General features: G+C 43.6%; 3 protein-coding genes across 3 annotated transcripts in view; 2 read left to right on the top strand and 1 right to left on the bottom strand.

The window, feature by feature from the left end:
• Positions 1 to 3996: 3996 nt before the first annotated feature.
• wdr83 (WD repeat domain containing 83) lies at positions 3997 to 8684 on the bottom strand. The gene is made up of 10 exons (XM_068751261.1): positions 8548 to 8684; positions 7776 to 7886; positions 7414 to 7534; positions 7166 to 7271; positions 6955 to 7003; positions 6580 to 6706; positions 6354 to 6421; positions 5862 to 5970; positions 5158 to 5272; positions 3997 to 4623 (listed from the first exon to the last, which is right to left on the bottom strand). The coding sequence occupies exons 2-10, from the start codon at positions 7876 to 7878 to the stop codon at positions 4468 to 4470; spliced, it is 954 nt and encodes a 317-aa protein (XP_068607362.1). The 5' UTR covers positions 7879 to 7886; positions 8548 to 8684; the 3' UTR covers positions 3997 to 4467.
• A 153-nt stretch (positions 8685 to 8837) lies between these two features.
• Positions 8838 to 12189, top strand: wdr83os (WD repeat domain 83 opposite strand). The gene is made up of 4 exons (XM_068751259.1): positions 8838 to 8974; positions 9206 to 9311; positions 10737 to 10834; positions 11893 to 12189. The coding sequence occupies exons 1-4, from the start codon at positions 8925 to 8927 to the stop codon at positions 11957 to 11959; spliced, it is 321 nt and encodes a 106-aa protein (XP_068607360.1). The 5' UTR covers positions 8838 to 8924; the 3' UTR covers positions 11960 to 12189.
• Positions 12190 to 19388: 7199 nt separating this feature from the next.
• LOC137906697 (voltage-dependent P/Q-type calcium channel subunit alpha-1A-like) overlaps positions 19389 to 21155 on the top strand; it is a 66434-nt gene continuing 64667 nt past the window's right edge. Inside the window, exon 1 of the mRNA XM_068750985.1 lies at positions 19389 to 19690. Coding sequence (XP_068607086.1) covers positions 19389 to 19690 — 302 coding nt within the window. The remainder of the gene's footprint in view (positions 19691 to 21155) is intronic.

The following is a 21155-nucleotide window of genomic DNA, read 5'->3' as shown; positions in this document are numbered from 1 at the left end:
GAATTCTGATTGGTTAAGTCCTCATACTTAGTAATTGGATGGTATCAGCAAATAGGTTTGTTTCTTTCCAATCCTCCAAAGCAATTTTTGATAGTCAGACCTGCAGCAAGTTTGCTAATTCAAGAGTGATTCGCCCCCATAATGTTCTATGATGCTTTGAAAACTAGACATTCCAACATTTCATCAAGATCCCTCTGTCTATCTGTCTGTCTGTTAACAAGATAAATCAAAAAGTCTGGACGGATCTTGATGAAATCTACAGGAAATGTTACCTGGAACAGATGATTAATCCAGAAGAGATTCTGGATTCTGGATCACTTTAAAATTTTCATTAACATTGCAGTCAATGGAGCTTCAAAATGTGTTCCTCAATATCTGGGTTGATTATTGACCGATGTTTATGGAATTTGACACAGTCATGTAGGGTGGGGGCCTCCAGCTTGCCACCGATTGTCATCCAGGTCGGATCCAGAATGACGCTAGGAAAAAATATATTTAAACATTCAAAACGCCGTTTACGGATTCAAAAATCTGTTACAAATACACACTGATTCACTTTTAAATGTTATGGTTGGTGTATAAAGATACGAATAACAATTTAGAACATTTTGACAATGATCCACATCAACATGGAGGGGATGAACCAATTAGGAGGGGCATGAGCTGCTCGGCGGAGGTCTGCGCTCTGACTGCTTTCCTTGTTACGGAAATACATGCATTTCCATTCTTGTCTCTTGATTTGCCAGAATTCCAGACGAGTTCTCTCGGCCATAATCCAGAGATATCGCTCTATCTCCGCTCTATTTCTCCCCCTACTTTGACCGTTCTTTCTTTTCATTGCTTGATTTGTCTTTCATCCTCCTGCCTAATGTGAGAGTTTAAGGAATGTCATACTCTTTGCCATTGTACGCTTTTGTCCATACAAATTATGAGACATTGTATTGTTTTCAACGTCAGTATGTTCTAAAAGGTCTTTATCTTGAGAAACAAGGTCATTGAGAAGGTCGTGATATTATGTCTTATCCAATGGTTTTTCGCCTCAACTGTGAAGGAGTTTTATAGTAATGGAGTTTTGAGCCTTAAAATTATCAAACCATTAAAAATTATCCACTGTGAAATAAAATAAATCTGTGAACAGTCCATTTGTTAACCTTAGTAATATATCTAAACATAGTAAATTAGTTTTCGTGATCATCCAGCTCCTCAAAAACCTTGGTAGTATCTTCAGTTTGCCGATTTATTTAAAACTTTTGTGCATATTTGAACTTTGTTCAACGATAGCGGTTAAAGTCCGTTCACATCAATGCACTGGGAATCTGAGAATCCAAATCCACACTCGGTAAAGATGTTCCTCTCCATTACCCTCGTCACATGGTTATGTATTGGACTGCACCTTGGGTCCAGTCTGCTGTGGTGGGTCTCTATGGATCCGGGGTTTAGGGCTGCCATGATCAGAGCCCGTCTGCTGCCCTTCAGCCTGTCCAGCGCTTTTTCTGAGCGACAGTTTCTGGACCAGCACCTGGATAGTAGAAGTAGAGTCTACATTCCAATCACTGCCGGTTCAGGCCTTCTAACGGTTACATGATGCATACTCTACATGTCAGACACACATTGCTGACAAAATCCCTCAATTTATGGACCGGCTCAAGACGAGTCACCTATTGTGGAATGTCTGCTGAAATAGGCCACGCTATTTATAATTCTAACCTTACTTCCCCTCTCTTCTTAGCTTCTTCATGTTTTCTATCATGAATTTCTTGTATCGATTTTTCAGCATATCGCCAGAAGAGCGGATGGATAATTTAGGGCTTTTCATAAGACTGAATTTTTCTCTTTATTTCCTGATGACATTCCTTCGGTGATTGCATCTCCTGGCAGTCTTGCTTGACTGCCTTTCCACATCCGTGTCTGTCTAGCTACCTGATTCATTTATCTCACATACTTCTCACCATCATCAGGGTGACATCATTGTCCACTCCTTAACAGATTTGAAGAAAACCTCTGGGAATCCATATTGCCAGGGGCCAACATCTTCTGGAAAACATCTGGAGGAACCTCCACAATAAGCCAGTGATTTACACCAATTAGATAATGCCAGCAGGACAAATTCTGGGTCAAGCACTCCCTACACTCCCCGACAGGCCCAGATGAGTGGGATATTCTGTTGGCGAGTAATGGGTTAGTGTCTGTTCCCCCATAAACCTCATCCCTTCACCCCCCTGATCTCTGAGGGCTATATATTAGAGGTTGTGACTCGTCTGTATCTTAAGCATCTCTTGCACCGGCAGCCTAACAAAAACACACTTGTCTGGTTCACCTTGTCCGACGGCTCAGACGAAGAGCAGGCTCGTAGAGATGAGGTCCCTGCTGAAGATGGTTGTGATTCTGTTTTGTGCGCAGAGGGGAGAGAGCCATTGGTTTAGATTTCTGATTGGTAAGTCCTGGCATTGGGGAAGGTCATGGCCTATGACCTTCAAATTTTTGCTTCATTTGAAATGTTGTCTCTTGGCTAAGTTACATCGCGCTCAAATCTTTGTACTTCACTCTTTGGGATGTTGTAAATTTAAGATGGAAGTAAACTTAAAATCAGTTTTCTTAATGCTTTTTGATCCCTGAAGGGAAATTTGTTATCTGTCCTTGACTCCTCCCTTTGGGGCAGTTGGTAGCCCCTACGGTCCCCAGGGAGCAAGTTGGGGTTAAGCATCATGCTCAATGCAGAATGCAGAATGAGGGAACTGGGGGGTCAAGCCACTGACATTCTGATAAGTGGGCAACACTTTTACCACAGAAGACACAGCTGCTTTAATTTTCTGTGAATCAGATGAATAAATTGTCCTCTCTGTCTTGTCCAGGTCAAAAACAAGAAAGGGGATTTCCCTACACGTCACCAGAAGATGTCATGACAATCAGAGATCCAGCTACAGAAGATGGCCCGACAGAGGCTCCTGGAGTCGGGTCATCCCTCCTCTCCATCGACCCGAAACGCTCACGGCGCTCTACTCCAGATTCTCATTGCGGCTTGCGCTCCATCCTGCTGCAGGTTCGAGACCTCGGGCTAGGCTACGACTCAGACGAAACGGTCCTCTTCAAGTACTGCGGTGGGATGTGCCCCCATGTCCGATCCAACCACGACCTCACCCTTTCCAACCTGCTGCTGAGTGGGGTGCTCCCCCAACCAGCAGCCGGGGATGTGTGGCACAACGTGCCCTGCTGCAGGCCCACCCACCACGAGGACATGGCCTTCCTTGATAACTCCCATCGTTGGCACAAGGTGGAGAAGCTCTCTGCGGCAGGCTGCAGCTGCGTGGGCTAGACAGCTGATGGGGGGGGGGGGGGGGGTAGGTGAGAGGGTACAAGTGTATAGTTGGTAACGAGGACAAGGGGATTCTGAAAGTTTTCTGGCAAGCTGTTGTATGACTTTAAACAAAGCGCTTCATTGTAAAATGGAAGCCGGGCTCTTATCAGTTTCAGGTGAAGACTCATACACCCAGCTTGGCTAATAAAGTAATAATAAGCGAATAATAGATATAGGACTTTACAACAAAACCAGCAGCATTTCTGAATCTTGACTTTTATGACAAAGCAGTCTGAATGGGGTCACACGGCAGAGACATGACTTTACAATAAACGACTTGACTTTTTTGTAAATAAGCTGACATTTATGTATTTAAAGTCGTTAGGGATATCTTTGGGTTGACGGTACGAGGCATCATATATAACGAAGCTGGGTCGATTACATCCTGTGTTTTTACAAAACAGCCGAGTGAAGTTCTTCCAAATTCTGTTTTATTCATCAACTATGTGACTGCGGCTGAACACTATATTTATGTTAGATAAGTTATTTATTTATTTGGTGCCAACCTTTTGTCAGGCTGATTAACTTATTTTGTCATGTCCCTGTCTGTTTATTGTATATGCTGCTTCTAATAAAGAGAAACTTGCGCAGAAACGAGCAGTTCGATGGGAGAATCATTAAAAGGGAGGAAATGCATGATGCATATTTAACACAAAACATTTATTTATGGTGTTGTACAAAAATAACGGGTAGTCACTCAGTAACTAAGTACAGATTTTTAAACAGATAATGCACCCTGCATATCTAAAAATGAGCATACCGCCCCCTACTGCATCAGGGACAGTCTCTCCATTCTTTTTATTGTCAAGATTTGGTCTCTATTTTTCAGCTGTTTTATCAAATACACACAAACAGAAAATACAGCACAATCATATATCTCTAATCATAACCACTGCTAATGTAGCCAAGATGTCAGTTGTATCTAAATGGTTGGTGTGTATCTGCATCATTTGGTATTGACTATTTCTGTATCGAATCTCCAACAAAGCTGTGTTTTGTCTGCCATAAAGATATTTCATGAGTTTTCTGAAGATTTAATATTAAGATCTCGAGTGGTATAAAAATACGCCCTCGAGACATCAAAATTGAGCTTTTAACAAATGTCATCATCGCTATGTGTCCATCTTATCCTCCTCGATCTCTGCTGGCTCCGCCCCCCAAACCTGGACCCGCCCCTCCATGGCAGTAAGGAGGCAGGCCTCCGTGGGGTGGAAGGACATTGATTGGACAACAGCTTTCCCCACCGGCAGTTTCAAAGACAAAGATCCCTGGAGAACACAAAAACAACAACGCCCTTTCAGAACATGTTTTGAATCAGTTTCTAAATAAAGACGGGCCTTATTTGTCAGAAGACGAGTGGCTATTTCTGAGATTTGCACTAAATGCCAACCGTCTCGCCATTCTATGATCAATGAAATGCTGTAACATCCACCCATCCATCCTCTCAATCGTCAGGTCTACAGCTGCTTTATCAGCCTCATGGGTCATGGGTGTTGCTGAAGTCTATCCCAGCCGACTATGGGAAAGAGGCGGGGGGACACCACGGAAGACCCAAAACCATTATCGCACACACGCACACCTAGGGACAATTTGGAGTGATCAAGTCACCCAAATTTCATCTTATTGGAAGCGGGAGGAAACCGGAGAACCCGGCTAAAACCCACGCAGCCACGGGGAGAACATAGAAACTCTGCCCAGATAGGAATCGAACCCGGAACCTTCTTCCTTCTTGACAGCGCTACCCATTATGGCACTGTGCCGTCCCATATATTGTTTTAAATGCAATATGGCGAGACTCTTACTTCCACCAGGTCCCAGCAGTAGACGTGTCCATCCTCTGAGCAGCTCAGAACATGCGTGTCTTTACTGGACAGGCAACAGTCCAGCTTATAGCCTTTCATCGTATGTCCTTTGTACCTGAGTGAATCAAACAAACACACACAACAATGAGTCGGAATCAACATGTATTAGTTGGTCAACAAATGTTCAGTAAACTGCTGGGTTTAACAAGAGCATAAACCTCACAGCGTGGGCAAACTATAACCAGGGGGATGAGTAAGGCCATTATTGATGATATTTTTGTGAAGAAGCCCTCAAGGTTTATTAATTTAGTGTCTTAATACTTTCAAATAATGACTTGCTTTGTTTGTTTTTTTAAGATGGGGCAGATTCAGTTTGCATACCCACAAACGTCGTCTGTACAACGACACTGTTGATCGGCGCCAACACCGCATCCCGTTGGAGATCGGAATGTATTTAAAGTAAGGAGAGACAACTGCTGAGCTGCTTAGTCACTGAAGGCAAAACCTGTTCACTGCAAATTACAGGAATCAGATTTTGCCTCTCATCTCTGCATTGCCTATTTCTTTTTTTTAATTTTTTAAATCAAAGTTCTGGATTTGTACAGTAAAATATGGAAAAAGAAGTGATGCGGACATTCTTTAAAAATACAGACTAATGTGTGAAATGTTTCATAATCAGTGAAGCGGTGATGAAGGACACGCACTCTCCGAGCATCTCCCCTGTACTCTTGTCCAGCAGTCGGACAGTTGAATCCAGACTGGAGCTCAGAGTGCACTGGCCGTCCTGGCTGAAGCACACACATGTGATGGGACCTGAAATACAACAACATATATTCACATCACTACTAGTTGTTGTTGGGGTAGAGAAGTATGCGTAGTTACACTCGTAGTGTAATCACATTTTGAAGTCGCTTGCTGATATATGGCAGCTTACTGTGTTCGTATTTGAACCGTGACTTAAGAGAAAAGTTTCATTTACAGTGAAAGTAAATAAAGAAGACACACTTTTCAACCAGTGCTTAAATCAGTAAAAAAGAAAGAAAATGAAAATTCAGTTAGGTACACAAACTAGTTTTAAATATTTTTCTATATATGCCTGTGCAGGTTCTATCCAGATCAGGGTCGCTATGCCCCCCCCCCCCCCCCACCCTCAGGTGACCTGTTTTGTTGAGTTCCAGGTGTGGCTGATTACTTACTGCTGATGAAGTCAACATGCAGCTGTCCCATTCTCAGGTCATAGCGCCTCACTTGTCCATCCACTGACCTGTTTTCAAAAAGATGCAGAAAGAAAGGAAAAAGTTACGCTTATGCCTCACTCGGAGAGAGGTAGGAATGCGTAACGTTGGGAAACACGGCATATTTGCTCCCATTTCAAATCTGAACTGAAGCAGATTGAGGAGATATTGTGGGAAATATGCTGACCCAGTGAGCAGCTCATGCTGCGCCACCTTCAGACTGCTGATGCTGTCCCGAGCCTCATCCAGAACTTGGATGGGCTCATTTCTTCTGGACCTGGTGTCCCAGCACCGAACTGTTCCATCTAGGGACCCTGTAAGAGGAGAAAACACAGTCATGTAGGGTGGGGACAAGCAACAAATGGACGAGTAGACACAAAACTGAGGTTATACAAACACACAATCAGTGACAGTGGACGTGATGATTCAATAGAAATACAGCCCAAGAAGCTTACGAAGCCAATCAATGTTCAAAGTGGTGAGACATTGTCCGTGAATAAACCTGAATGATAAATACCACAAAGTACTGCATTGTAGGCATTTTACTTGGCTGACGACTCACCAGACAGGATGACGGTTGCCTCTTCATTAAACTGAACACAGTTGACTTTCTGTCAGCAGAAAATGGAAGTGACTCAAAAAGTGAAGGAAGAGTACAATTCAACAAAAGTTGGTAGAGAAGAAAGTGAAATCATGCAGGAGCATCAAAAGTATAAAAAAAGCTCATCCAATTTAAATAATGAGACAAAAAAACAAACTACAGCATGACTGACCCCAGCATGACCTCTGAGTTTGCGTGTGACCTGGCCTGTGGCAACGTCCCACAGGATCACCGATTTATCTGAGCTGCAGGAGCAAAGCAGGCTGTTGTCGTAGGAACTGTTAAAAGAGTTAATGACAAAAAAAAAAGAAACCTTAGAAGAGAACAAAGATCTCTGGATCACAGCAACAGTCTCATGCATTTTGATGCCACATTAATGAATGAGCTTCCCTGACACGCTAGGGGAAGCTAGCAGCTCACCCATCAGCATCAAGAACCTCGTATCCATGGCCGCTGTACGTCTTCAGTGGGGTCCCTCGCGTAACACTCCACAGCTTCAGAGACTTGTCGCTGCCGCACGACAGAATGTAGTTCCCATCGGCTGACCAAGCAAGGAGACATGAGACCAACGTCTGAGTCACATGAAGAATTCACACAAATATGGCAACTATATTGTGTTTGGTCCTTCTAACAGCCACAGATAGACAAAAACAGACTTTATCCAATTACTTAATCCTCTGTGCATAGGTAATAAATCCTTTCACAGTCACGGTAACAAAGGGCACAGGCTTTGCCGTTGACCGAAGAAAACTATGCCTCAGGATTAGATTTAGATGATTTACCGTTGAAGCGAACAGCCCTCACAGCCCCTTGCTGACATTCTATGGTCCTGAGCAGATGCCGGGGAATCTGAGGAGCCTCGGGTCTCGGCTGAGGGAACGACATGGCAAAACCTATGTGGAAAAATAAAGCGTAAACGTGTAAAGCCCTACTTAAATTTCAATTCGATACATTTGTATTTATATAGCGCCAGATCGTGTAAGAAAGTTATCTCAAGACACTTTACAGGAGTAGCAGGGAAAGAAAGAACCCAACTAGCAGACAAAAAACATGTCTTTAGGCTACATCCAGTGATGTACAACATGCTGCTGAGCAAACCACTGACTAAAGAGGTGCTAGGTAATGCTAACAATAATATAATATATAGTATCAGAGTTGACAGTCACAGGTCCAGGTTCTGCAGAAGGACCAGCAGACTGAGACACAAAGAGTAACGAGTTGCAGTAATCAAGTCTAGAAGTGAAAAAACATGGACTACCTTCTCTGCAGCTTTCTGGGTTAACAAAGAAAATATGCTTTATCTGGGACTGAACGGACCGGTCCTGATCAAAGATTACACCCAGAATCAATCTTGACAGTGACGCTGGTGGACACGGAGATGCCACCTGGTTGAAATTTAGCGATGGCGTAAATGTATACTCTTTGTGCAAAGGACCAAAACAAAGTTTTAAACGCTAGTGCATGATTAGAAGCTAGGCGAGAACAAGTCATCACAGCAAGAAAACAGATGCACTTAGTTTCTTTACAGTATTCCATTGTGTTTGTTCTACTCACTGCTGCTTTCCGGCGCTATTTTCTTTTCTTCTACCAGCGCTGAGTTTCACAGGAGAACATTAGCACGTTGATATTCTGGAGCAAGTAGCATAATGTACGGAAAGCCTTAACACCGTCCGCCATTACTTTTACCCACCATAGCAGTAAATACACGCGCAATGCAGCCTGGGAAAATGGAATCCTGTCAAAATAAAATCTTTTTACAAATTATCCTTGTGTTATTGTTGGTGGTGTGATCGCTTTGAGCATTTATTTCGAAATTCTCCGGAAGTGTCTACCTTGTACACGTCACTGACGGATCCGGTCAGCAGTCTGTCGGTCGCCGGAGTTTAGATTTATTAATCGCATATTACTGTAGGAGCGCATTGCATCATATAATGTCTTCCAACAATTTCACAGACCCGAGGAGACAAAATAAGATTTTAAGGTGAAACCATTTTGTTGTTGTTGACGAAAGTAACTAACCATGGTATCTTTATTATCGCCAGCTAACAGCTAACTAGCTAAGTTTTACCCGTTTGCCCTTAGTGATAAGTATCATTTAAGGGGATTAGCTATTACATTTTCCAAGATGCACACGTAGATATTATTCCATGAAAGTAACAGTGAATCGTAAATTAAATGTGTGTTTTATGTGTTTTTAATTGTGCTGCTGTAGGTACAAACCACCCAGCACAGACACTAATCCCACGCTGGAGGACCCCACGCCTGATTACATGAACCTGCTTGGCATGATATTCAGCATGTGTGGACTGATGCTCAAGGTGACCAACACACTAAACCTCTGACTTACACATTCACATTCACATTCAGTGGTGTAATTTATTTTAGATTAATTGTTAGTTTGCACTGGCGGTGTAATAACATTTTATTTTTGTCTTTCTAATGTTACGTTGCATCAATTGCGTAATTTAATATTGGTTTTATTTTTATTTGTATTGTTATTTGTGGATGATTTATGTACGAAGGACTTTCAACGGAAACAAGCCCGCAAGGGCTTTTTTGAAATGCTCCTCTTAGACAGGATGTTTGACGTTATTTGTACTGTAATACATGCTACTGTGTGACTGTACTTGTACTCTAACATTCTATCTAATAAATATATTCATCATCATCATCATCATCACATTTCTTGTGTGTGCGTGTGTGTGTGCGCGCGCGCGTGAGCACGCACGCACGCACGCACGCACGCACGCACGCACATACATACACCTGCACCTAAAGGGTGGTGCCCATCAATGCCAGACTGGTCCATTACAATTGTCCCATTCAGAGCATCAAAGGTTAAACTCAGGCCTGCATGGTGGTGCAGTGGGTTGTGCTGCTGCCGCACAGCGAGAAGGTTCCCGGTTCGATTCCTCTCTGTGCTGAGTTCGTATGTTCTGTCTGTGTGGGTTCTCCGGCTTCCTCCAGGCTTCAAAAACATGAAACTTATCCAAAGGTGTGAGTCTGAGAGTGTGTGTTTGTTTGTCTCTTGTGTGGCCCAGCGATGCGCTGAGGGTGCGTCCTGCCTTTCGCCCGTAAATCCGACAGGTTCCACCGGGCCGGCGACCCGCGAGCCATCGGAATCGACCCGGATGGACGGATAAACTCACCATTTGAATGAAATAATGATGAACAGCATTTGCCTTTCAACACGAATTGTAGAAACAAAACAATGAGGAGGCAGCAGCACGCTTATCGAAGGTTATTATCCCAGTCAAATAATTGTTTATTTGTTTTACGATTAAAGTATTTTTTTTTATAAAGAGCAATAACAATTTTTACCAATTAATATGTTTTTGTTCTGAATAAATAAAACTGAATGATTTTAGAATTTATCCAAATGACTGATTATGATTGTCAAATGTTTTGTTTTCCTGTCAGTCCTCTTACAACTATATTATAAGTAAAGCTTAATTAGTGTACTGATATTGCATTGTGAGCGTGTGTGTGTGTGTGTGGTGGATTTATCAGTTCCTCACTGATTGCTTCCAGCCACTGCGATGCTGTTTTTCATCTGCTGACTGATTCTTTTTCTCCATGATACGGAAACTGCTGAGCATCAACACGTCTTGAGTCTCTCTGTCTTCAAACCATTGTTTGATTTATAGCATAACATTGGCTGCCCGATTATTTAGATATAAGCTTTCATATTTTTAATTAAGTGCGGTTGACCTCTGTGACCGGTGTACTATTGTTCGTTTCAGCTCAAGTGGTGCGCCTGGATTGCCGTCTACTGCTCTTTCATTAGCTTCGCAAACTCCAGAAGCTCGGAGGACACCAAACAAATGATGAGCAGCTTCATGTGAGTATCGAGCACTGTGTTCGTTAGTACGGAAAACACAATATGTGGCCACACTGCAGTGCACAGGACTATATTCAGTCGCTTACCTGAATAAAGTATTGATGAATTATTTGATTAGTGTAAGTTGGACTCACTTCTCTCCCTCACTGGGTCTTGAAATGAGCCAACTGTAATGCCCAAAAGCTCTTAGCTGTCTGAAGTCCACTGGTCCATTTTCATTTGGTTCCTAAAAGACCATACTTGGGCGCCCATCCACGCCCTCACAAAATGATATGCAGTAAGTAAAAACCTCTAGATCTTTTGTCTAGATTAGGCTGTAGTAAAACAGGCTTGTAGTTCAGCAGCACAAAATGTTTGGATCAGTAAATCATTTCTGAATGACTAATACACGTACACTGCATAGAAGCTGGCTCAGTTTTTCTTTGTCATTTCCAAGATCTGATGCAAGTATCCTCTTGTCATTAAAGAAGGGGGGGGTGGGGGGTGCCCGTAGAGGCATAGAGGATGAAAGTAATGACGGGTAATTGATACCTACTTGTCACTTTTAAAGCCCTCAACAGCCAGACCCCTCCTCAGCTTGCAGAGATCATTATGCCATATTGCCCCACTCGGGCAAAATAACAGCCTGCTATTGGTTCCACAAATTTCCAAAAGCAGACTGGGGGGTGGCAGAGCTTTCAGTGATCGAGCTCCTTTATTGTGGAATCGGCTGCCTGATTCGGTTCGTGAGGAAGACACCATCTCTTTATAGTTAATCCATATCAATAAGATGTCAGAGACCTAGGCTGGTGGCATAACCTCCTATATATATATATATATAAAATAAAAATGAATTGAATTGAACTGGGAGATTTGACAAGCAGTCAAGTAGCAATTCATTGAAAGAATAAGAAAACCCTGCTAGAGCATACACAACACTTAGGGATTACACTCGAGTGTTGTAACACATCAATAACATTCTGAACTGAAACTTTATTACACTAAGTTGACAATATGTTTGTGAAATGTTCTTTGGTATTACTTTGAAACTAAAATCACACTTTCTGTTCTGTCTGCAGGCTGTCCATCTCAGCAGTTGTGATGTCGTACCTCCAGAATCCACAGCCAATGTCACCCCCATGGTAGCCAAGACGAAACACAGAGGAGAGTGGAAATAAATCACAGCAGATGGGGATGGACTCGCAGGCAGAGGCAGAGACAGAGAGGGAGATAATAGGACAGATAGAGAAGGAAAGACAGGACAACTAACGTAGGTGGGGTGGACAATGAGGAGATGAATCTTGACTATATTCTCATGTACTTCCTTGGCAGACCTTTTTAAGCTTGTTTGGTTGATTTAATAAATAAAGAATTACTGTATACAAGGAGCTTATTTTCTTTATTTAAGAAAGTCAGTAGTTAGCGGGGTAAAATGTTTCTACCCATTCGGAAATGTCTCTCCACATTGAGCCGCTTTGTCATCGCCAGAGTCACCCCGCAAATGAAGGAACCTTTCACAGTGGTTTAAAATAAGAACTCCCATTCACTGTGAAAGTGACGTGCTTTTTTTTGCCTTTTTTCATCAATGTTTTCGGGGATCTTCTCCTTCACTGCGCCCGCAAACTCATCTTTACGCAACAAATATCACCAGGGGTCGACGTCAGCTGCCGCTAATCTCATACAAAACATTTCTAGAACCTTTTTTCAATATTAATTTCAATTTAACACCAATGTAAAAGTAAAATTCCCCGTAGCGTGTGCGTAACTGGTTCTCTGTCTGCGTGTTGCCCCTGACTACCCTTCAGGGGTGGAACCCGCCTCTCACCCGTACTCCACTGGGATTGGCTCCAGTAAACACCTGTGACCCGCAGAGCAGATAAAGCAGGTGTGGAAGAGACGATCGTCTCATCTAAAAGAAAATGGATTGCTGGATAGCAACAAAAACAAGGTAACAAGTGCCCTCGCATCGTCTCTGGTGACGGTGTCAGATCTATCAGAGATCTGGTGAGACATGTGGTAGACCTGCAGTCTTTAGCAGTGTCCACAGGAGAAAGAGGACAGGGCGGGCCTCAAGGACAAGAGGCGTACCCGCGAGGTGCACTGTGGTACGCAGTAACCTTAATAATATCACTGATGGCTGCTCCCTCTCACTTTTTCTTTGGGTTGCAGAAGAGGTCGATCCATTCGCTGCGGTCCGCAGATGGTTTGGTGCTGCAGGACAGGGCAGAAATCTGTGGATACGCAGCAGGTTTCTATGAAGAACTGATTCACTCTGAATACACTGAGAAACCTGAAATGCTGACGTCGTTTCTCTCCGGCCTGCGAAAAGGTGTCAGCAGAACCAAACCAAAATCTTGATGCTGACATCACCCTGCAGCAGCTGTCTGAGGGCTGGCAGGGGATGGAACCTTTTAAATGCAAGAGAGAAAAAAAAAGAGAGTGGCAGACTTTAAACTTCCTTCTGAGTCAATCAAAAATGGAAACTTACATGAGCAGGAATTAAAAAAAAGGGTTGAAGGCTCGGCAGTGTGTGATGTTGAGGTCATGTTAAAAAGATTGGTTCAAATAAGAGTCACTATTGACTTCGGCTACGACAGATCAACGAATGACATTGGAACATTTCAGAACTTGTGGCGTGTTCTGGTGTTAGTGAAAAGCGTGGCTGGATGAGTCCATCGGGTCATGTGTATTTGATTCGTATGTTTATTATTTTCTTTATTTGCCTACAAATCTCTTCTTCCTTTTCTTTTTATGTTTGTATGAGTGTGATTAATATGTAAATTGAATGTCTGTAAATAAATGTGCTTTTAAAAATACAAAAACGTCTTTCTTAACCTTCTTTCTTTCTTTCGCTTACTCCTCCTCCTCCTTTCCACTTCCATTAACCAGTCAATCAATGAATACAGTTTGAGTCACCATGAAAACAAGCCAAAAAAAAAGAGCAATCCTCTAATTGGCTTGGATGCTGCATCAGCTCCTGTCTGCATAATCCCCCTCAGCACCATGCACACACACACACACACACACACACACAGGCATATATTCACGGTTTTCTCAATGACAAAATGTCCGTTTTGAGACCGAGGAAACGAATCAGTTGGACGTTGAGTTGCGACAGGCCGTCATCATGAGACCAAAGACCCTGCCCAACACGACACATTTACACAGTTCATGATTATTCCTGTAAACATAATTACGACTGTGTATAGTTGTATTATATTGTTCCAGATCATGAAGTCAGACTCAACAATTGATGGCAGGAATTATCCAAATGAATTGTTGACTGCATTGATTATATATATAATGCAATCGAAGCCTTTTCCCGCACAGAAAGATATAGCAAAGGGTTAAATCTAGTATAGCTGAAGCAAGCAGGACTGGCAGTTTTACCACAATGTGATGATTCATGCAGAGCAATGCTGGAGTCTTTGTCAGTGGAGCACTGAGCCATTAAAGCACATTTTGCATGTTTTCTGCCAAATACCGGTAATACAGCTGATAATTCAGAAAGAATACTTCTCCCGATTGTCTTGCCCTATGCGTCAAATCTTATCTCATTATAAATGAATGCATAAACATAATATATTCAGTGTATTATAATACATTTTTGTGACACTGAAATAGAGATAAAATTCTAAAGTATTCATTTTGACGACATTAATAGGGCTAGGATTACCCCACCTCCGGAGATCCATTTTTAGTATGTTCAAGGAGGGGGGGGGAAAGATTGTCTTTGAATAATCTGTTGTGTAAATATGTAACCTTAAATCCCAAATATGTTTAGTTTAATTTGTATCTCTCTTGCTTTGGAGGTGATAGTGAACAGTTATTTCTTGTGCACATTCACTTAATATCCTGAAATACTCCTAAAGTGTTGAGAAAGGGTAAGTGCATGAAGAAGTGAGCGCATCAGAAATAAAGAGCAAGACATGCAAAGACGCTTTATGTTCACGGCTTGCCTGTTGAATTAATCTGACCTCGTCTTCCATGTTTAGCTTGAATGCTAAGGATGCAATAGCTTTTGCACACACAGGGGTAAAGAGAGGATATTCCTGTCTGGTTCCCTGCTGAACGGGAAACAGACACGGCCCGTGGGTGAACTATGAAGTAATTTATCCATGAAATACATTTTGGAACAAGAAATAATTTATTAAGGGTGTAAAAACAGGTACCTAAGTAAATTGAAGAAGCTATATCCACCCTTCATGCTTCATTTGAAGTGATTATGAAGGGCATTTATTCCAAAGTAAATCTAGTTTCAGAATACAGTTCTTTGAGTTCACATTTGGCAATCCTACATGAATTATGTCTATTTTCGTTTTCGTTTCCTCTGAATTGTCTCTCATCTCATTCCCTCTCAAACAGCTTTGTAGCCTTGGTCTGTTGAGTGAGAGCAGAGAACAGAAAGAGATGGAGTCAGGGCGGGGCGTGGGGGGGGGGGGGGGGGGGGAGGGTAAAAGAGCAGGGGGGCCTTGTTTCAATGTGGAGGTGGTAGGGCATCCTGCGGGGAATGCCTGTGAGAACACCCCCTGAATAACAATGCTGCACATGGGGGGCCACAGCACGACACCCTCGGCACCAAGCAGCATGCACACACACACACACACACACACACACGCACACTCAAAGCAACAGAGGATGGGGAAGCTGCAGCAGCACCAGGACAGACAGATGCCAGTATTCACAAAAAGAAAGGAAGGAAGGAGTGAAATGTCAACAACCAACATTTTCCTCTTCATCCATCCTTGCGACCAGTGAGTGACGGGAACATCTTGGCATCCGACCGCGGTGTGGCTTTTCATGATGGTGCAAATCACAGGCAGGCAGCCTTGTTCTCCAGCAACAGCAACAGCACTGCCCCCTTCCCACAATCTCCCCAACACCACCCAACTCTCTCTCTCTCTCTCTCTCTCTGTGTTGTCAGTGGGAGCAGCCTTTTATCGTGCTTGTTAGGAGCCAATAGCCTACGGGAATCAAATGATGAGCACATCCATTGATGCACACCTATCGTGACGTTAGAAGGGTGTTTCATAAATAATAGCATAGCTCCAAGACTAGATGTGGGGGGGTGGGGGGGTTCCTGAGAGTAATAGTAGAGTTACATAAGAGGTGGAGCAGACTTCCCGAACAGCTTGTCCGCACACATCTTGGAAATGGGCATTTCTTTAATAAGACCAGTTTGGGGGGGGGGGGGGGGGGGGTCAACCACTAATAAGAATATGACATATGCCTTGAAACATTTTTCAACCTCCCAACAACCCCCGTTTATTCACACATTTTAATGGATAACAAGATGAATCCTTTGAGATTTGATAGTTTAATTTACCACCATAATTCTGTTCAAAATACTAGTATGTGACGTATGCTGCTGTCACAAAACCCTTTCTTATAGAACACAATCCTAATGCTATGTGTTGGGTTTAAAACCTCAACCCAACCTACACGTTTGTGCTTGTTTTACAATTTCTGAACTCCTAATTTCTGAAACTATTTAAATTCTAAATTTTGATATAGAAATGGGAGGTGAAGTACTGTATCAATGTTGATGTTGCATTGCAGACCAGCGGGTAATCCCCCTTTCATGAAGTTATTTGAGACTTTGCTGACTTCTACCACAGTTTCCTTTCAGATCCATCTCAAAATGCACCATCTGGCATTTTCAATATTCTATCAGCTGATTTTGGAATGGGATAAGACCTGGCAAAGTCGTTGATAGAGAAAGAGTTCATCAAAATGAACAGATGTCTGGAGGTAAGTATAGCCCAGTCCGATGCAACAAAGGTACAAAGGTACATGCAGGCTGTGCAGCGCTTTAAACTCTTGTTTCATAAGCATAGACAGTGCCTTGGACACAGGTCAGTACCTGTTTCTAAGCAAAGTACAATGTCAAAATGGCTATTTTTTATTTTAATCATCTAACTTCAATAATATTTTTTTCTTTTCATTTTTGACTATAAAAAAAATAAAAAATAAACTCGAAGAAGTTTGGATCCTGACAACCCTTTTCCATCTCAACCACCGCTTTCATTTTCCTCTTCTGGAGAGTTGACAGTTTGGGGCTGGTTCAGGCAAACAGCTTGTGGAATTGCATCAAAGACGTCTCAGATGCCAGAGCCAGGAAGACAGACGGCTTAGAGGAGACGGAAGGGAGATTTGAAAGCAACTTTCAAATTGTCCTCAAAATGACTCTGGAAATGTTGGTCCAACTCAGTTTATTTGCAAGCGTCCTTTTTTATACATTTGTTATGAGGAATTTCTGTCAAACCTAGCTGAGAAAACCAGTGACTCGTCTGTGCAAACGTTGATTGTTGCACGTAGATTACATTGTGTTGATAGGGGTGAGGCAGGGTGGAAGGGACAACATTCACTTGAAATAACCCAGCTCTTCTCCTCTCTTCTCCTGCAGAGAGGGATGCCCTGAAAGAAGCTTGCTTCTAACCCTGTCCACATTAACATTTACAGCTAATATCCATCAGCAGTTCCTGCTGATAAATAAAATTAAATATCACATCATTGTTGAGCGGGTGTATTTGATGCGTTCTATCTGATTTATGTTAAGTGTCTGGTAAATTGAGCATCATTCACAGAGCGGCCTGCGGTCGTGGCTATGGGGGGAGCGGGTTGAAGTGGGTCAACTGCTTGACTCCTGCCCTCAAAACATGCACCTCTTTGGCCTCCTTCAAAACAGCCCTGAAAATTCACCTTTCAGGAGGGCAGAAATGGAGATAGTCATCACAACTCTCTCCGGATCAATTCCCCTCCTTTTTTTAGTTGACCTACGTTGTACATATTATGTGTCTTTTTAATTTATTGTTATTTTGCATCAATTGAGTCATTTTTTTATTGGTATTGTCACATGTCGATGAATTATTTACTCAGGACTTTGAACACAAGACCGCAAGGGCCTTTTTGAAATGCTCCTCTTAGACAGGATGTTTGACTGTACTTTGTACTGTAATACATGCTACTGTACTTGTACTGCTCTAACATTCTATTTAATAAATATATTCAACATCATCAAGTGTGGGGCGGGGGGATCTGGCAAGGCTCGGGTTAGGCGCCGTGCGTCGTGCGTCGTGCGCTGCTACAGGCTCGGCCACGGATCTGCGCGCGGCGCTCGGTTTCCCGCACGTCCTTAGATGCCCAGTGCGCTGCTCCACCCCGATTGCTACCTGAGCCTGAGTGCCCAAGAGGCGCTCCGCTCGTCGGAATTCGTCGTTTCTAGGTTGGTCTCCACGGAAGAGAGACAGAGAGAGAGAGAGAGAGAGAGAGAGAGAGAGAGAGAGAGAGAGAGAAAGAGAGACGGCGGAGAGACAAACCGGACTCGGTAGAGCACTGCGGGATTGCGCGCCTCTCTGATTCGAGGAGCCTCCGGGTCGATGCTGCTGGGTGCGGATGCTGAAGTGTCTGCCCGGTGCTGATGAGAGCCGCCGTGACAGCACGACCTGCGCCGCCACCGTTACGCGACGTGACCAAGAATTGATTATGTGATGACGCCGCCTTCCTCCGTGAACTTTCTGTGCTCCGGATCGGACTCATCCGGGATTCGTGTTCGCCCAACCTTGGATTATAGATGATCATTATTATTATTGACATTATTTTTCTTGTAACTTCGCGAGCTATTTTTTTTTTTTCCCTGGTGGAAGTGGATAAAATATATTAAGCAGTATATCGAGGACCGGCGTATTTCGTTTATAAATACGCGCAAGCACGCCCAAAATCAGTGACCGACGCCTTGGGGGGGAGGAGGAGGAGGAGGAGAGGAGGAGGGGGGGGGGGGGGGGATGCCGCACCGTCCATCAACAAAAGTCACCAGGCTCGGGTTTTGGGGAATCCCCCGCTCGTTTAGTGTTTGCGTGTAACCCGAACGGGACGGCGTCAGTGAGAGGTGGAGACAGTGGCACAACAAACATTGCGGTTTCATAGCGAAAAGGATAAATAAATAATTAAGCGTTTTACTCTTATCTGTTTCTATTTTCATCTCACAAAAAAAAAAAAAAGGGGGGGGGGGGGGGGGGGCAGGAGAGGGGAAAAGAAAACTGCAGATTCTGTCAAGATGCTCTAGTCTGGGCTGCAGTCCTCGCCGACTGAGTGAGAATGATTGCAATATTATTCTAAGCGCACCGCTGTGCATCTTCATCGCATGTAGTTCATGTGATGGACTTTCATGGGGAGAAAAATACTATGAAGACATTAGGTTTTTTTTCCTGATACGGAACTGATTTGCCACAAATTGTAGAAATATATCGCTCTTTTCTCCATTCATATTCCAAACACAATCAGAGTCGTCGTGCGCATCTCTCTTCCCTCCTCTTCCTCCCATCACTTCTCCTCCTCCTCCCTCCCTCCCTCCCTCCTTCCCGCTACACACAAATGGAGGTACCTTCTCGGCGCTGGAGATCCGGGAAGTAGACAAACATCGACGACAGCAGGAGAAAGAGGCAGAGCAAACGCAAGAAGGACTCCATTCTGCATGTGTTTGGAGCCGCGGTTGATGGGGAGGTGGCATGTGGAGGTGTCACTCTGAGATCCCCCCCGGGCTCCTTCCTAACCTTTGGCGTTTGGTGTCTGCAGAATGGCGCGTTTTGGAGACGAACAACCCAACAGGTATGGAGGAGGAGGAGGAGGAGGAGGTGGTGGTGGCGGTGGCGGAGGTGCCGGCGGACAAGGGGGGCCCGGCCGCGGCGGCAGCAGGCAAGGGGCCCCCCAAGGGGCGCAGAGGATGTACAAGCAGTCAATGGCCCAAAGAGCGCGGACCATGGCCCTGTACAACCCTATACCCGTCCGGCAGAGCTGCCTCACGGTCAACCGCTCCCTCTTCCTCTTCAGCGAAGACAACGTGGTGAGGAAGTATGCAAAAAAGATCACCGAATGGCCATATCTTTTCACGAGCACCCTGCTAAGGGACCGGGTCTGTCTGTGTGGAAGCTGGAGGGCTTGGCGAGGTGTGGTTCAGTGTGGTTTGATGTTGATCCAACAATCAGCAGAGTGGAAGTTCTGTCTGTCTGTCTGTCTGCCTGTCTGTCTGTGCCACAGGACAGAATCCACTTCACTCTGACTGCCGTGTCAAACCTACTTCGCTCCCTCTCTGATAAAGCTGCGATTCAAGGAATGAAACTCGACGTCGATTATGATGCTGGTTGTCATAACGTCACCATCATCCACTTTCATGTTGATGATGCTGCTGTGATGGAAATGTTTCTCAAGCAGGCCTACAAGATTACGTTTGATCCTGTAAAGAATCTTTGAGTTTGTGTGTGTGTGTGTGTGTGTGTGTGTGGTTTGGATCTATAGCTGTAGTCAGAGCTGAGTGCTGATGTCAGCGTTATGAAGGCTTACCAGAAAGGAGAGGAAATGACTCGCTCTAATTAGTACTGACCATATATGGCTGTCCTGTAGCTCATTCTGCAGGACAGCAGTGGAAAAATCTGTCATGGTTCGAACAGGCTGGTCGACGGGTAATAGGACCTGGTGAAGTCTGATTAGACCTGACTTCATCCGTTTATTAAGAAAAACCTGTTCAAGGCAATGTTTGAACTCTTAATTAAATATCTAAATATGTCACGTTTTTGTGCTTTGGGATATTTTAATTGGGAATATACAACTCTACTCAGCGTTTATTTACAAAGCACTTTAAACAAACAAAAGCTGAACCAAAGTGCTGCACGTAAATTAACATCAAAAGCGAAAACAATACATCTAAAAACATAAGGGAAACAAATAAATAAATAACTAGAAAGGCACTCAGAGAGCGCAGACCTCCGCCGAGCAGCTCATTCCCCTCATAATTAGATTTACACCATCCACATGGTGATATAACAAATAGCAACCATTGAGGGTGAGAAGTCCATTGATCCACATTCAACTTTTGGGTCATTTTGAGTACGCCGTCCAGGTACTCATAATATGCTGCCGTTTGACAGCGTGAATGTGTTCATGCACTCACTCCAGCCAAGTTGAATAGGGAACACAGCGTTTCTGAAACATTAAAAGAAACCTGAGAGCAGCCATTCTGATGTTGCGGAGGATCAGATTGCACATGTGCAGTGAGCTGGGGTCCGTGTGTGCTTCTGTCATTAGTTCTGGAAAAACAAAGTTACATTCTGTTTACCACTTGTTTGTTTGGGAAAATGAGTTGCCATATCTACTGTACGGAACTGGAATTTTTCTACAGAGGATTCTTATTATTTTATCTTGCAATATGTTGTAGATTAGGTACTTTAAAAATACCCTTCTTTGTTTAAACGAGAAATCTAAATTTTAGCTTGCAGCATAGGTTCAGTGCGGTAATAACAGCAAAGTGATCTGAATGGTTTTGCTTAAATTACTCTTTCAAAAATGA

The sequence above is a fragment of the Brachionichthys hirsutus genome, chromosome 17 (genome assembly GCF_040956055.1).
Source record: "Brachionichthys hirsutus isolate HB-005 chromosome 17, CSIRO-AGI_Bhir_v1, whole genome shotgun sequence".
In the NCBI taxonomy this organism is placed as follows: domain Eukaryota; kingdom Metazoa; phylum Chordata; class Actinopteri; order Lophiiformes; family Brachionichthyidae; genus Brachionichthys; species Brachionichthys hirsutus.
This window is presented reverse-complemented; position numbering and strand designations above follow the sequence as displayed.

What these genes read in the sequence shown, in the direction of transcription:
- wdr83 (XM_068751261.1), bottom strand. Translation starts at nt 7,878, where the DNA reads ATGTCGTTCCCTCAGCCGAGACCCGAGGCTCCTCAGATTCCCCGGCAT. An exon ending in GAGGGCTGTTCGCTTCAACG is followed by an intron (nt 7,535 to 7,775) that starts GTAAATCATCTA and finishes TTGCTTGGTCAG; the next exon opens with CCGATGGGAACTACATTCTG. An exon ending in GCATGTTGACTTCATCAGCA is followed by an intron (nt 5,971 to 6,353) that starts GTAAGTAATCAG and finishes GTTGTATTTCAG; the next exon opens with GTCCCATCACATGTGTGTGC.
- wdr83os (XM_068751259.1), top strand. Translation starts at nt 8,925, where the DNA reads ATGTCTTCCAACAATTTCACAGACCCGAGGAGACAAAATAAGATTTTA. An exon ending in AGACAAAATAAGATTTTAAG is followed by an intron (nt 8,975 to 9,205) that starts GTGAAACCATTT and finishes GTGCTGCTGTAG; the next exon opens with GTACAAACCACCCAGCACAG. An exon ending in TGTGTGGACTGATGCTCAAG is followed by an intron (nt 9,312 to 10,736) that starts GTGACCAACACA and finishes TGTTCGTTTCAG; the next exon opens with CTCAAGTGGTGCGCCTGGAT.